Source organism: Xiphophorus maculatus, chromosome 23 (assembly GCF_002775205.1).
Source record: "Xiphophorus maculatus strain JP 163 A chromosome 23, X_maculatus-5.0-male, whole genome shotgun sequence".
In the NCBI taxonomy this organism is placed as follows: domain Eukaryota; kingdom Metazoa; phylum Chordata; class Actinopteri; order Cyprinodontiformes; family Poeciliidae; genus Xiphophorus; species Xiphophorus maculatus.
Genome location: NC_036465.1, coordinates 6,498,591 through 6,515,990, shown reverse-complemented (window position 1 = coordinate 6,515,990; position 17,400 = coordinate 6,498,591). Strand labels below are relative to the sequence as shown.

General features: G+C 39.1%; 1 protein-coding gene across 1 annotated transcript; it reads right to left on the bottom strand.

Moving 5' to 3' along the window:
- Nucleotides 1–1,657: 1,657 nt before the first annotated feature.
- On the bottom strand, nt 1,658–17,121 carry LOC102226559 (sestrin-3-like). The gene is made up of 9 exons (XM_005799480.3): nt 16,934–17,121; nt 7,949–8,146; nt 7,679–7,861; nt 6,568–6,813; nt 5,229–5,343; nt 4,981–5,105; nt 4,120–4,286; nt 3,886–4,030; nt 1,658–3,242 (listed from the first exon to the last, which is right to left on the bottom strand). Exons 1-9 carry the CDS (start codon nt 16,997–16,999, stop codon nt 3,153–3,155), a joined length of 1,335 nt encoding a protein of 444 aa, XP_005799537.1. The 5' UTR covers nt 17,000–17,121; the 3' UTR covers nt 1,658–3,152.
- Between the last annotated feature and the right edge of the window lie 279 nt (nt 17,122–17,400).

Genomic DNA, 17,400 nt, shown 5'->3' with positions numbered 1-17,400 from the left:
GTCCTGTATGTTTTTAACTTTACCCCCATTTGTTACAGCAATAAAAGTTGGCGTAGGGGGACGATGGGTTGTGCAGAAGCCAATTAATGTTTATGGTTTTAATCATGTGAATATTTTCTTTTTCTTCTTTTCCCTCCTCTTTGTTTTTGTTTCTTCTTTTCTTTACACTTTGTAAAGTCAGCCAGAGATAAAAGTAGAGATGCAGAAATCAATTCAATAAAATGTTTAACCCACTTGGTTTCAACACTCATTTGTGACGCTGCAGACTTCAAGATCTGCCACCAGAGGGCGCTGTTGCTTCAGCTACTTCCGTTAGTTTCTGAGATAAACATGAGTACGGTACGTTTAGATTTACGTAAATTTGTTTTTTGCATAGAGCTAACACTTAAATAAAATCTAAAATTGTTTATATCAACGTAATATAAATTTACATTTTAAATCAAACAGCGTCTAAGTAGAGTCGAGGTTTCTCAAATGCTTTTAAAGTTTACTGCAGTTTTACAATACAAATTTTAGGAATTTATTGAGGAACAAGTTAATTTGCACTTATTACAGCTAGAAATTAGTGATCAAGCCTGAAATCTGGGTGTAGCTATGGACTTGAAGCTTCAGACAGACACATAAAGACAGTTACAAAGTCGGCCTTTTGTCACCTGAAGAACATTTCTAAGATTAAAGAATGAATGTCCCCAACAAGATTTCGAGAAACTCATCCACGTGTTTTATCTTTTTTCAAATGTATGGACTAGACTTTAATCAATGGGGCCCAAAGTGAGTCCTCGAGGGCCGTCATCCTGCATGTTCTAGTTCTCTCCCTGGTTTAACGCAGTTGGATCCAATGATGGCTCGTTAGAAGGCATAAGAAGAACATTGACATGCTGAAAAGGTTGTTACTACCACCAGGGACAGAACTAAAACATGCAGGATGCCGGCCCTCCAGGACAGACTTTGGGTAACCCTGGAGCTGTTGCATCAACCTAGCAGACCACTCAGGTCTTCTGGTTCTGGTCTGCTCTACATCCCCAGAACCAGAACCAAACATGGAGAAGCAGTATTCCGCATCTAATCTGGAACATTAATCTGTAACAAACGTCTAGATTAATTAAAGTTTGTTCCTTCCATTAATCTGTTACTTCCATCAGTGTTTTGGCAGTTTTGACTTCCTTTAAATCAAAGCTAAAAACACATCAGTTTAGAGTTGGGATCGATTAATAATAAACAGATTATCAATTTGCTTGTTTGTTGTATGTTCCTTTAAATTGCCCTGGTGCTAAAATGGATCTGAAAAGCGAAGCTTTATGCCAGTCTCGGTGCTGCTTTCTCTCAATCCGTCCTCGATGTGTTTTTTTGGAGATAAGTGGCCTCAAGTGGCCTTCTTGACTCACACCTGCCTGCTTGTTATCCTTGAGCAAGAACTCTTTGGACTTTCTTGGGAACTCTGAAACTCCAGTCCTTGATTTGATAAGTGGCTGATCTGGTTGCAGCAATATCTCTGATAAATTAGCATGTTTGCTTGGAGATAAACATGGTGGAACTTGAACTCAGCGCAAACTTACAACATAAAAACTGAAGCTGCAAACATTTTTTTCAGCTCCATGTGAGAAAAGTGAAAGTATGCAGTTGGTTTCTAAGGAAAGACAACAGACGGTTTATTTTGATGATACATTTTTTTATAGAAAACATGTTTACATTTTTAAAATGTTTTTTGTCTTTGCACTTATTCTCTTTTTTGTACTTTTTGTTTTAAATATAGCTGTCCATTTTTTTTAACATCCATCTGTGTCAAAGGCTCTTGCTGAGATGCTGGGACTTTGCAGAAGGTGAAAAAAATGGGCGTAATATTCATCGGAAATGACGCCGGCCATCTTGCGGGGGGAAAAGAAACATTCGTTTCTGCCGCCGATCGATGCCCGGGTCCAGCCTCCAGCAGTAACAACCCTCCTCTTGAGCAGCGCTCCAGTTTTTCCAACCTAAAGGCACCTGTGTTATAACAGCGCTTTTGCTTTGTTTTAAGTCGATATGCACTTGTTTCTTCTGCACGTTGCTAAGTCTAACTACAGTCTGTGAAACGTCTACTTCTACTCAGGTTGCAGCGCAACGAGCAGGTCCTACAGTCACACTCAGAACAATACAAAGGGAGTAACGCCAAAAATTTACAGAAAAATGTAAAAATAATAAGAAAACAAAGACTGAAAAAGGATACGTTTGCTCATTTTCTGCTTTTCAAATTTAGATGAGTTTTAACCTAATTAGACTTGAAAAAGTACAAATGCAAAAGCCCAAACATGCAACTCAAACACAAATTTTCCTTCACTAAACTCTTCTGTAACGTGCTGCCAATAACATTCGATATTAGGCGTGATCCGAGTGGCTCAGCTTCTCAGAGGAGTTTGTTTGCAAACGTCCACCATCTTTAAATTCCTTCTGGCTCCACATAACGCAAGTAGGAAGAAAGAAAAACATCTCAAATCGAGTACCTTTACAGAAACCTGGGGCGGAAACGCAAAAACAGGAGGAGAGGAAAGGTGTCGGACCCACACACTTTGTCTTAATGTCTATTGATGAGCTACATTGCATTATAAATATATAAAGTTTAAAAAAGTGCTTATTAAAAGAAACTATAGTGATGTGATAACGTCCAGCAGTCACGGCTGTTTGTTCTCGATCAGCATCAATACGAAATGTCAGGGAGCGTCACAGTCCAAAAAACATCCTTCAAATTGACAAAGATTGTCAAAAAATAAATCAACAACAAGCCCCTGATCTCCCATTAACATTCATTCACCTTGTACGTCAAAAAACATTTTTTTTTTTTCTTTTTTGGGAAAGCATAGTTAATACAAAAGGAGACTTGTCTAATGAAAAAAATAGGAGTGTTGGCAACTGATAACACAACGCTGCAAACAAGCAGCTTCTCACAGACTCAACTGGAACACAAGACAACAGGGAAATTTTAAAATAACTACTAATAATTGCACGTAACCTTTAGAGAGGCAGGATGTTTTCTGAGAAAGGTGAGAGATGTGGCGGGGAGGAGCATAATAAACACGTTAAATCTGCCGCTTCCCGCCTCGCGTCACCGCTGCCTGCAGTTCAACGTTCCTCGTCCTCTCAGGGTCTCTCTGTACCGGCGGGCCGGCGGAACCAGCGCTTCAGGCGATCATATACCGTGTGATGGCTCTCATTGCGTAAAGAAGCTCCGCCTGCAGCCGGGCCTCCATGATCAGCAAGTTGACGTGTATCTGAGGGCAGAAGAAGAGTAAGAGACAAAGCTTCTCCTCAACTAAGCCTGTAAGCATATCAAATTCAGCTGGACATAAATTGTCCCGATAATTGATAATATTGTCGTTTTGAGACCATTTTCAGGCGATAATGCAAGAACACACCTGCAGTTTTTGTTAAAGTTTAGTTTTACATTGAAAGAAAAATATTTATAAAAAAATATTTTTGCTGCATTTTGAAATTATGGTATTTTTTTCCACATAACTTTATATTTTGGTCCATATTTGGTCTTATTATGTAATTTTTAAATATCAAATAATTGATGTTTTGATCAGTTCAGCACTTGAGTTGAATTTTTAACCACTTTTCTACTCTCACTTGACTAATTTCTTGAACGGCTACTTTTTACTTTTACTTAAGTAAGCAAAAGTTGAAGTAGTGCTACTTTTACTTGAGTACAATTTTGGGTGGAAACTAAAAGGAAACTTTACAGTCAGAAATTAATCTCTGAAATAATTTAGAGAATCAAAAGAAACAGAACCTGTTGGTCGACTTTGAAAAGCTGCTTCTAAAGTTTAATCTTTGTACAAATTAACTTTGTTTTTTTCAGGCAGATCCTGTAAATGCTGGTTTCTGTAACGGGCCGGTGAAATCCTATCTTACCCGTTCTGAGGCTTTCAGCAGAGTCCAGCTCAGCGGACACACCGGGGTTTTAGTGACGTCTGGAAAACAAGCCACAGCCTTGATGTACAGCTTCAGGTCTCGCTCCAGCAGCTGGTTCACCTCCACGTAGTCATAGTCATCATAACTGAGAACAAAAGTCGGCAGATGTTTATCTAGTAGATGAGCAGGAGCAGCTCTTGTTTTAGTTGTAATTCGGCGTGCTGCTGGTCTTACCGTATTCCTAACACATAATGGATGTAATTCCAGATGGCTCTCTTCAGGTCGGAGCTGTGCAGCGACGGGAGCGACGTGACGCTCCGGAACCTGTCATCCAGCAGGTGACCGATGTCCGAGTACAATCTGTTGATCAGGGAGAAGCCGTGGACTTCCCAGGAGTAATCCTAAAAATAAAAATAATGAGACAAATCCATCAAATGTATCTGTAGTGGATTAGTTTTTCATTTACAGAAGACTGAATGATGAAAACCATCCAAAAATATTTAATAAGAGATATAAAGGCGTAAACCAGACTGACGGTTTTTTAAAAGCAGTATTGTATTTAGGTTTTCCATTATTTGTATTTATGAATAAATTAGAGGAATAAAATTACTTCACAATTAAAGTGACAGAAGATTTTCTCATTCAATTTATTAATATTAAATATTATAATATATATATATATATATATATATATATATATATATATATATATATATATATATATATATATATATATTTATTTTTATTTTTACAAATTTGGGTTAATTTCTGCTCTGAGTTTGTTGGTCTCTTTTACATTCTGAATATTCATGTTAATTACTAAATTAGTAAGTTAGTTGACAATTAGCTCAATAATCGATTAATTATGATTATTTTAGCCATAATAGAAGATGAGAAGGTAAACAGCTAATATTGAATGCACTTCATTGTTTTTAGGGATACAGAAGGTTTGATATTTTCAGATTTTTATTTGTGACGTCCCCAAAAATACATAATATTGAAAGGCACTGAATTACTGATCAAACAGATTCTGGCTCAAAGTTTGCATCCAGCGTCGGCGCTGACCCGCTCTCGTTTACCGACGCCTGGCCTCACCTGAACTCTGAGCACCTGGAGGTGATCCTCGTCCCGCCGGGCGAACTCCTGGTAGCAGAAGTCGGGGTCTGTGATGAAACGTGACGGATCGGCGAAGCACAGCATCTCCTCCTCGTCTTCCACATCTAAAAAAAGAGAGTCGGTGACAGGAATGGAGGGGAGACCGTGGCTTTCGCTCAGATTTCACACCCTGGAGCCGTCAGAGTGTAAACAGCTGCTCTGACTGGTTGTTTGTTTATTTCTACTACCTGTTTGCTGGAGAGTCTGCGCCTGCAGGAGACGCTCCTCTCTCTTCTCCTGCTCCTCCTGGGACTTCTGGATCCTCTCCTTCAGGCAAACCATGTCGCAGCTCGAGTCCAAAGACTGTTGGCACGAAAACGAACACAGGGTAAAAATACTTATTCCATATTTACAAGAAAACAAAACACAACATATCTTGTCCTGTGATAAGAAATGATCTAATTTTATGTGTAATGTCACAAATGAGACCGAATGTAAAAAGAAAAAAAAACATTTATTAGCTAAGGAACAAAAAGCCTTTGGCCAGGATTATAAAATAGTTAAAGGGTAAAAATGAACCAGGTTTTCATGTCTCGTGTTTTCATTTACAAACAGCTTAAACCAGTTAGAAAACAATAAAAGTTCAGATATGTCTTTCCTTTCATACGATTACAGCTGAACATGATGCTCTCGTGTTTAAATGAGTTGCTTCATGTTTATTTGCGACAGTTTGGATTTAAATAGTTTAAATGATTTTACATATCTAGAGTTCATTATTAAAGTTGAATACATAAACTAAAAACTGGAGTACATTTTTTTTATTAAAACAGTGTCAGACTGCTGCTTCTTTATTATTTCTTCTTATGAAATTGGACATAATTTCAGATTTTTGTGTAACTTTTGTGAAAGTTGACTTAGAAAATGAGTTATTACTGTTACTAGGCCTCATCTAATAACAAATTTTAACAAAGGATAAATTACCCCAGAAGTTATTAAACAATAATATTGTTGTTTTGACACAATTTTCAAATAATATAACAATAACAGATAATAACGCAAGAACACATTTTTAAAGATTAATAAACTTAAACTTCTAATGAACATTTAACACTGGAACTGGAAGACATTTTAAATATCCAAAATAAATAAACCAAACATTTAAAATTAATTATGAATTCTCTATAACCAAACTCGTCCTCAAAAAAAGTTTCAGTTGAGACCGAAGAACCAGACTGAAGACTTTTGTCATCCAGTGTTTGGTAGAAAAAGAGAGAAAACTATAAATCATGGAAATGGAAATTATTGAGTTTGTTTTAATTTATTATGTGATTAATTGATTAATTGTTACAGGTACATTTTTAAGCTACAGAAAGTTTATTATTAGGAATGAACAGATATGAAAATTTGGGCCGATATTGATGCCGCTGTTGTGGCATTATTTACCAATATTTTATTTGATCAGATTTCTTATTTGATTACTCAGCTAATCATCAGAATAATTAACAGATTACTTGATTACTAAAATAATTGTTTATTACGCCCTTAATGAACATTTTGAGTCTCCAGGCTGGAGGCTGGTTGGTTTACCCGTCGCCGTGTGATATGTTCGGAGGGTTGCCTGAGCGACTGAGGCACATTGGCGTTGCCGTTGGCAGCATCGAAGGGGCAGAAGGTCGGCGGGGTGCCGTTGGGAGATTTGGCGAGGTGGGCGAGGTCCGAGTCCGTGTCGCAGCCGAAGACGAAGCTGCAGAGCGAGTGGCAGTGGGCCAGGATGACCACGGCCTGAACCAGTTCGGCCAGCGACCAGCACTGCTCACCGGCCTTCAGCAGCGACTGGAGACAACACAGAAGAAAAACAAGACGCTTAGCGCACCGCTCTGATTAATCTGACTGGCTGGAAGGGAAAAAAAACATGTTTAATACATTAATACAGAGATTAAAAAGGTACCATTTGAAAGTAACAACCTTTAAGGAGGTATTAAACATACTTTTTATTAAGCAAACACGATCTGATGAAATATTTAGATTTTAAATGTTGTTTTTATTATTTGTCAGCAGAAAATTATCATAATTAGGAGAAATAAAGGTAATAAATCTATATATAATGTGATGGACTTAATGAAATAAATGGACTTCTAAAAGTATTTGAGTTTATTGAACGGGTCTGCATTATTGGAGTGAAAATTAATAAAGGAATTATTAAAAATAATTAAGGCTAGTTAGCATGTCCACTGATAACAGTGGATAAAAGGTTTTCCTGGAACAGTAAGATGTTTTTTCACCATCGACACATCCAGCAGCGCATACATAAACATGACTGACAGCGCTAAGATCCTCCTCCTGGCTCGGTTGTTTTTGACCGGGAGTGAGTCGTAGCTGGAGGAGTTTGATCTTTTCACAGATTATCTGTCTCATGTTAAACTGTCACAACATGTTAAAAAGTTTTAACAAACATGTAAAAATCATATTGTTGTAAAAGTTACACACTGCAACTTTAAATTGAACTTTTATTCAACAGTTCATTTCTTCTTCCTGGAGAAAAAAAGTGTACACTAACAGATTATCTCTGCAGCTCCTCCAGAGCTACCATGAGCTTCTTGTGTCTCAGTGTTTTCACTCCAGACGATGGATTTAAGTTTAAGTTAGCTTAGCTTAGTGTAGCTGTCAGACCAAAGGGCCCTGAATAAACTCTGCGTACCTGGATGTGGGAGCCGGCAGCGAGCCAGGGCTGGTGAGCCAGCACCTTGTTTATGTGGTCAAGCAGGCGAAGACGAGGTGGAGCCGCTTCCAGACTCTGCAACCACAGCGGGTCCCCGCCGGCCCTCAGGAACTGGGCCGAGTGCAGGCACACCAGGTAGCTGCAGTGATAACGGGCCGCCGCCTGCAGAGGAACGTTCAGAGGGGAAGTTTTAAAAGAACGGAGCAGCTGAAGCGGAGCACTTCCAGCGTCAGCAGCCAGGTCACCCACCATGATGGCGATGTAATGGCGGTACGGCAGCGGCAGGGGGCCGTCCATGTGCAGGATGTAGTGCTGTGTGCGCAGGAAGCTCTCCAGATACTGGGGGTGGGACGCCATCTGCTGCGACACGGCGTCCACGCTCCCCCTGCTGACCAGTGTCTTCATAAACAGCAAGGACACGCGCTCCTTCTCACCGTTCACCATCCCCTGCACAAACCAGAACAAACAGACGACAGGTTGGTTTGTGGCAGGGAAACGGTGGAACAAAGGACGTTCCACCCATTGTAACAGAAAAACGAGGCCGAGGAAGTAACTATGAAACAAAATCCAATCAGGAGGATCTGCTTTTCTCACTGTTAAGTCAGAATAATTCAGAGAATCGAAGTTAGGAGACGGGAGTGTGCGATATGGACTGACATTATTTTAATAACGATAAAGATTGTGATAAATAAAGCTATTTATAAATTCAGTTATTATAAGAACTGAATATTATATATATATATATATATATATATATATATATATATATATATATATACGTATATATACTGCTCAAAAAAATAAAGGGAACACTTTAAGTGTGAAACACCTGTTTAAGTGTTCCCTTTATTTTTTTGAGCAGTATATATATATATATATATATATATATATATATATATATATATATATACACTGTATATACTGTATGTTACTTGAAATGAATTTAAGTTCCTAATTTAACGCCTTGTCGGCCTCTGTCTTTTTAAAAACTCCTGCTCTTTCTGAAACTCCGCCTTCAGGAAGTCATCACAACATGGCTCCTCTATTAACCCTTTAACGGCGTTTTTACCAGCGTTTCACTGAGAAGTAGCTCAGTTGATGTGCAGCTCCACAAGACCTTTGCTAATTGCTGCTGGCTAGTCTGAAGGAGCTGAGTGGGGGAAACTTGGAAGCTGCAGCTCAGAGGAGCTGCGTCTCAAAGGCGGAGCTAAGGCCACCTAGGCGTTTTGCACAGCTGAATGGTTTCCATGGAGATTAAAGGATTTCTAAAACATGCATGGAAGAATCAAAGCAACACTCCAGGAAATACCATTATAACATAACGTAAAAGCTCTAAACAGTTGATTTTACATGATACTGCCCCTTCATAAATTGTGATTTATATCACTAAACTGCACATAATGAGTGTATTTAATAATATTTTCTAATTTTCTGACATTTATTGATGTTCCCATGGAACAAACAGTGCAGAAATCAGCAAAAATAACATTTTTCATAATACCCTCAGTTTTGTTTTTTTATTTACCATCAATATCCAAAATGTATCATGGCAACGATAAGAAACTTTTCATGATAAATGCTGAACGATACGATAAATGCCCACCAATACTATGAGAATCAAAAGGCATCCATAAGCGCTTCCTCTAAATACAATGAACAGACGTAAACATGAGCAGCACAGCGCCGTCCTCCCTTCACAGCCATTACGGCCCTTTGATTTATAGCCAGGAACTTCTTGGCTCGAGATGAAGTTGGAGCGTCCAGCACCATGTGATGGCAGGCTCAGGCTGCGCTTTGGACCAGAGTCATGTTCCACACCTTAAATCAGAGGAAGAGGGGCCGTTTTGGAAGAAGAGCGGCGGTGCCACGGGAGAGTTAACGCATTCCTGGCTTTCTTTTTCCTAGAAATTCAACAAGCACCCAAACAACATCTCAACAGACGCAAAGTCAGATTGTGTTCACGAGTGAGAGGGGCTTCTTAGGCTCGTTTGATGTTTATCTAATGAAGTCGAGACGCTGGATTAACTTGTTTATTTGAAAGCTGAAAGTAAGAGAAGCACAAAAAATGCCGTTTGAAAAGGGGCTTTACACTGAGGAAGCGAAGATGAAGAAACTAATATGAAAACTGAGCGGAGGAGGCCTGAAAGAGGGAAGTTCGGCGAGGATCGAAGACGTGGAGGAGGCCAAAGACTCAAACATGGGAGCGACTGCACTGACGGGCCCGGGGCCAACAGAAACAGACCTATGTAAAGCAGGAGGCTGGCCGGTCCTCACCGGTAGACATTTATAAGCTTGTTTTTCTTCTCTCTACATAATATAACGGCTTCTAGGAAAAGGTGTTCAGGAGCCACAGATCCAGTTCCTCTGAACAGATCAAACGGGTTCACTTCAACTTCAAATGTAGAAACTTTACAACTTTATCTGGATCTGACGGCCTGTTTAACCTTTGATCGTCACGATTAAACCAGAGAAACACTACCTGAGTAAATAAATAAAAAAATCTGCAATTTAATTTATTAAGGAAAAAAAGCTAGCAAAACCAACCTACCCTTGTTAGCAAGAATAAAAGAAGCATTTTGGGTCTCCTAAAATGTTATTTCTCTATGGGTGGAGGGGAAAACAGTTAAAAACTTTCCTGTTTCATAAAAAAACGTTTCTGTGTTGACGGTTAGAGGCTACCATAGTTCTCATTTAACGTCACACTTCCGAGAACTTTGTAGCTGGCAGCCATCTTGGTAGGTATCAGTAACTAACTCTCATGACAGTTGCTATGATAACAACAAACAAGCCACAAGCTTAGAATTAGCTCTCACCTCATTCCTATCTAACTTATAAACAATATAAGTACATTACATCTATTACTTGATTACAATTTTTGAGCACTCTTTGTTGTTGGTCTCCTAGCTACGGTTCATCTATGCTTTCCGCTTGCCTACCAAGATGGCGGTTCAGTGGCACAGATCACTTCTGGTTCAGACGTATGGGGTGATTACTTTTTCATCCAAGGTTTCCGATGGCTTAATAAATTAAGCAAATTAAAAACTGTACTTTATTTACTCATATTATCTTTGCCTGATATAAAAATAGTCTGATATGATACCAAGTGTGGAGAAACGGGGCAAATACTTTTTCACAGCTCTGCTTGTAGGACGACCGGTGCGAACAGAGAGTAGCAGAGCTTGTTTTTGCACCTAAGCCCCGTATGGCTCTTTAGTATTCAGCAGCATGTTTATCTGGCTCAAAGCTCCATGTGGTATTTCACTTCTCCTTGCAGGGGATGATGGTTCCTGCCTGATCCTGCAGTAAGCTCCACCTCATGACCCAAATAGTTCTAAAGGACGCTCTAAACAGCTCGATCCTTATGAACGACACTTTATTCTTATAGTTTCATACAAAGCAAAGTAACCAAGGGGGGGTTTGGAGTTAAATGAAACATGCTGAGGCACAGACCCTGACCTTCTCCAGGCTGTCGGCGCCCACAAGAAATAGTGGAGGAGGAGAATGTGGAGAGCACAGGTGGCTGCCAATCAAAGGCCTATAAGAGCTCATTCACACGGGTGTTACTCCTCGAACACAAGCGCTACTGATTAGCATGCCTAGTTGCTGAATCTAGGTTACTGCTCCATGGAGCGCTAGCTGGCCGGATCCCTGAAAGAAGCAGTGTTGCACCAAGCAGCATTTCAGAGGCCTGCGCTGCAGAAAACACGCCTCATTTCTCAAGGACCTAACATGTCGGGAGGCACGGGCCTATTTTTATTCCTCCTCATGGTAGAATGGGCTCAGATTGCGATGTTGAGTGATCACACTTCCATTTTTAGGGTAAATGATACATGAAGCGGCTGATTGAGAAATTTTCTGGCAGAATTCACAGTGGCTTGCGAAACTATTCTGCCTCTGAGATCTTTCAATGTTTTGTCACATCAGTGTCTTTTATTGGGATTTTAAGTTATAGATTTACACAAAATGGAGCATAATTCTTCAGTAAAAGGAAAATAATCCATGGCTTTCACATTTTGACTCAATAGCTGTGTTTCCATTAACTATAAAATTGTGCAAATTTGAATGACAAATTAAATTCAGTTAAAGGAAATGCAAATTAAAAAAAAAATGTTGATAAAGTTTTTGCTCCAGGATGAGGTGTTTTTTGAACTTAGTGTTTTTTGCAAACCTGCAATGAAAACACTTTTTTCGCATCACACAAGTCATGTGATCAACAACCGGATGCCACTGCTGTTACGCTAACTCTGGTGTAAAGCACCTCTTGCTTTTGTATAGATGAATGCGTTTACACACTATCCCTGTGAAATCAATCATAAAATGAAACAGGAAGTCAGAAAAACCAGTGGGTAGCCACCAGCATCAACATGCTAGTTGTTAGCCTCTCCAATCCTATGCACATGAGTAGTCTCTTTCTCATTTGCCAGTGCCAGCCAAACATTAATCTGATCAATATCTGGCTACAGAATAGCCAAGGAAGTAGCCGCTGTTGGCAATGGTCTCATAAATTTATGTACAATAACTTTCAACTAAAAGTAGCAGAGATCTACTCAAAATGTGTTAGTGTAGTTGTTAAAAGAAAAAAAACTAAAACAGTTTAAGCAACAAATCCTCTAATTACAAGAGTCCATGGATGTGATTTTGAAATCTGATTTAACAACACAAGTGTCAAAAGTTGGTCTTTCACCAAGTGAGGAGATTGTCTTTGTCATCACTGGCGTCCCACGTAATTGATTAGGAAATTGGAGGGGTTTTTTGTAATTTCTAACATGTCTGGACAAAGTCTGACAGAGAAGTCCTTCAGAAACAGGAACTACAGTAAAGTTGAGCATTCACAAAGCAGGAAATGACACATCCTACTTCTTAAACAACATCTGTCTGCTGACAGCAGCAAAATGAAAGATGCAGTCATCCATTTGGGAAAAGCTTTCATGAAAGTCATTCTTACTGTGTTTAAAATGAGTTTTAAAAAGACAATTTTGATCTTTACTGGATGAAAACAAGCCAGACATTTTGATAAAGCATTCCTTACTGCCTGCCTACCTACTTGAAAAAAAAAAATTACACCCACATAAGAAAAGAAAAAAAAGAAGAAGTGAGAACCATGTGTGGGAGGGTGCATAAAACAACAAGGAGAAATCATCTAGACACCTGTGTGTGTTAAAAAACACACTCTGGTTACCAAACCTAAATATCTGTTGTGATTTAGTCAGAATAATAAAGTGTTTAAAATACTCAGATCACAACAGACTTAAAAAGTTTCCAAACTCTGAAGAGGTCATCAGCACAGAGCTGAGAAAAAAGTAGGTCGCCTTCTAGATTTCCTGTCACAAATGTTTCAAATCAAACAGGTTAAAAGATAACCTGAGTCAATATGTAAAATTTAAATCAAATTAAATGTTTATTTTACTTAGGAAACAAGCTAGTGGAGGCAAAAGGACCAGCCTGAAAACTTTTGTCATCCAGTTTTTGGTACAAGGAAAAAAACAAGTCAAGCAAATGGAAATTATTGAGCTTTTTTAAATTTATCATGTGATTAATTAATTCGTTGATTTATTGCTTACCGCGACAGGCCTAGCCACCACAAAATTTAAGACCTGTGATTAACATACTTAAGGCGAGGCATCCCTGCCCTAACGCAGCGAAGCAACCCCAGATCATCAGACTGCCACCACCATGTTTCACTGCTAATATCAGAGGTAAGTAAAGTCTGCACTGATAAGGATTTGTTGCATTCTTTTGAGAACTTGTGAATTTGCATGTTCTCTTCACGTGTATATAATGACCTACTTTATAAAATTAGACAGGTTTTATATATAATTAAATGTCTATGTGTGGCAGTAGTCAGACCAAAAATGTGGATAATCACAATTAATTATTGGTTTAACAAAGTGGACAATTTACAAACTAACATTTGAATACCTTTTGGTTATGTTTGGTGATCTTAAACATTTAGAAGTGTGCAAATAAACTTATTCTGTGAGGGGGCTGATACTTCTTTTTTTAATGAAACTGTGTGTTGATCGGAGAGGTTGCATGAGGCAGCAGAGAAATAAAAAACATGGGTGACGTCACTGAGGGCAGGATAGGTAAATGCAGACAAAGACAGGCTTTGATCGCTGGCAGAAAAACAGCAGCACTGTGCAAGCTGCAATATGAAGTGGAGCAAGGGTCCAAGATGACACACAAAGAAGTGGAGGAATGATGCAAGCTTTCTTTCTAAGAGTGAGTGATGCAGACACAAGAGAGGGACATTCAATCTGCATTCTGACTGATCCTGGAGAGATGGTCCATCCTTATCAGAAAACATCAACACCCCCTTTCCTCCTTGCCGGAAACAAGCACTCTGGACAGATTTTGGCTCTGCAACCTGAACTCAAGGAGTAATGCAAAACAACCCAGCTGCAGCCCAGAGCAGTTTGCACAGAGCAAGAGGAGGAGGGGGGTTTGAAGCAGTACTGCCAGGAGAAACAAAGAACTAAATAAACCCACATTCATCAGTGAGTGATTAGATCTGACTGTAAACAAGGTAGGCAGGTAGAGCAAGGGAGATTTCACTGATAACAGGCTACATTTATTGAAGTTTATTCCTCAACAAGAAGCTCTTTAAAAATGAAATATGAAATGATGTGTCATCAGCTTTGAGGAACTGTGAAGACAAAGGAAAGTGGAGAAAAAGTGGCACATGCTTGAAATGAAACCAGAACTGCAGCTCACATTGCTGTCTGTTTTATTCCATTTCTGTACAAGACATGTTTTGCTCCACAATCTGCAGCAAAACATGTCTTTGTTGGACTGCGTTCGGCACAGCGCCCCCTTTCTGTTGCAAAGCGGAAAACAACACTAAGAGGAGAAAAACAAGTTTGATTGGCAGTCCAGTTCAGGCGAAAATACAGCACAATAAGGACGCGCACAAGAGCTGCCTTAAAGCTGAGAAATCTGTCTGTTAACGTGGTTTAACACAATTATCACCTTATTTTGTTCATGCATTTAAAACAGCAGTAATTAAATGGCACTGCATTACTTCACACCACACTGAAACACCTTTTTTCCTCCTCAAACCCTCAGATGATGTCACCTTCACCTGCAGCTTCATCCACATAAACGTCCCCAGCCGTTTCTCGTTTATCTCCGGCGCGATAAAATTAAAAATATACTCGGCCTCTTATTTTAAAATGACACTGAGGGAAAAAAAAAAATAGAAAACGGTACAGTAGTGGAGACGTTTCTGTCTTTGTCCGGCCACATCGAAACTAACCTCCCAACATCTCACACTTGTTTTCTCTTCTATAGAAACGGCCGTTTTTAGATCAACTCTCCGAGTTAACGTTTCAACGCAGATGGCTCGAGCTTTACGTGACATTTTAACGGCTGGTGATGAAAAAACACTTGAATGGTGAGTGAGCCAGAAATAAACCAAATAAAAATCATCTGGTCACTTGAAGTGTTTAATCTGAGTTTCTGACCCATTTCCCGAGCGATAGATGTTAACGTTACAAGTTCGGTTCGCCTATTTTCGCTTGCTAGCGCTAGCAAACTACAGCCGCTACAGTTAACGTTACTGCGCTGAAGTTGGGTTCCGATTCGGAATGACAGTAAAAGGCCATTTCGCAGCTTTCTCAAGAGTACTTTTTAAAAATGAGTTATAATTTCATTTTAAGGTATTTAAACTGATCAAACCTGAACTGAATTACTAAACATCGCATGAAGACTCTTTAAAATACAGTCTGTGATATGAGAAACTTAAATTTTGCTTGTAAGAACACAAAAAATTAAAACTTGAAGCAGTTTTTTATACGTACATCAACTTAAGTAGCCAGACTAGTCGTAAGAAATGTAAATTTAATACAGAATAACATTTTCAAGCCGAACCTCATGTACATTCGTTAAAATGCCAAAAAAAACAAAAAACAACTTAAAAATGTTATGTTTTTGAAGAGCCAGTAATAGCAAAATAGTTTTGTGAATCACAAAGAATAATTGTGTTCAGGTTCGACCAGTCTAGATACAGCATATTACACACTTAGGCACATAAAACCTCATCAAAGTAGCCCTCATGTATGTCAAAAAATATAATAAAGATTTCACACATCAAATTGAGATTTGAAGGCAGTTGAACAATGAAGAATAATTAATCCTCTGTCTGATTTGCCTAGTTATTTTGAGCTTAATGTTATAAAAGCATTGATATTTTTAAAATTTGGCTAATAGAATAATTTTGCATATTACAATTGGTGTTTTTAAAGCTCTGTTCAGTATAGAATACTTTAAGGTTTGACTGTCTAACTACTTTGGTTTTAATGGTTGACCGAATCTAATTTGGCCCTAATGCTGCAACTTGGAAAAAAAAAAAAAAAGCTTTCAAATGGCCCTTTTTGTTGTTTCACTTATAGAACGAAGGTTTTATGATTATTAAAACGTGTCCTAAATAGTCTCCGATCAGTGTTTTGTCTGTTTATTGTGGTTTTTATAATCCATTTAATCATACTTTCTTATGGTCTCACATTCATAATACGTATTTCACAACATCACAACTGTGTTTTTAAAACGGGTTCATCCTTGTAGCATAATCCTTTCTAGGTTTGACTCGTCATAACCATTGTGGTTTCTGTCTTATAGATGGGCTTACTTATAAATAGCTTTAAATGGCCTTGTTTGTGTTTTGAGTGGTAAAATAAGGGATTCACAAATTAAAACTGTATGAAACCCTGAGCAACTTGTAGCCAGAGTGACAAATGTCAGTCCTGGTTTAACCTTCCTGACAGTTGAGGCTTTCACAACTTAATGAGGTGCTAAAACTAAAACAAAAAAACATGAAGTAGCCCTTTTTGGGCTTTGTAAAGACCAAAAACAGCGCCATGAATTATAAACTGTTTTTGAAGGCTGTGTAATTAACGTAGGTTTCACAGTGATACGTATGTTAGATTTTTATCTGGAGATAGTCAAAGATCAGATTATCCTTAAAGATGCGGAATAGCCCTTTACACAAGTTCCAAATCGAAGGCCAACTTCAGCGTCTAGTCTTACACTTTGTTTCAAAGTTTCCTATCTGAAAACAAATTAACCAAACTAACCTCCAGTTCAACTGACAGCAACGAGAATATGTAATTACCGATTAAAAGAAAATTGAGGCTTTGTTTTAAGCGCCTGTAAAGAGTGGAGCCGTTTTCTTGACAGAGAGACAAATGAATGAACGGTTTTGACTTCCCAGGCTTATACGTGTAATCCCAGCCTTACCTGATTCTGGACCCGCTTGCACTGCGATATTAGGGGGTACTCCATTTTACTCGTACAGATGATCATTTTCCAAAAACGGCGCCGTCCTGCATGGATCCGGTTGGAGCTGCTAACAAAAGGGAGCGCTTCTGCCGCTGGCCCCCGGTTCCGCCTGTCTGAAGCTGCAGCCTGGACTGAGGAGAGCAAAGCTTCCCGGAGCAGAGCTGACAGCTCCAGTAACAGCCCGGCCAATCACCGCGCAGGAGGCGGAGCTGCTAGCCGGAGGGGGTTAGCTACATGCTAATGAACATCTGCAAAACAACAGCGGAGAGGCAGGGCACGGCCAGACTGTCAACTTTTTACCAGCTCTCTGTGGGATGAGCTTCTGTCTCTGCATCTCTGATCCGGTTTGTTGTCTTGGAAAAACTATTGCAACTATTTTATTTTATTTTATTTTTTAACTTTTTCACGATTTGTGACAAACATTC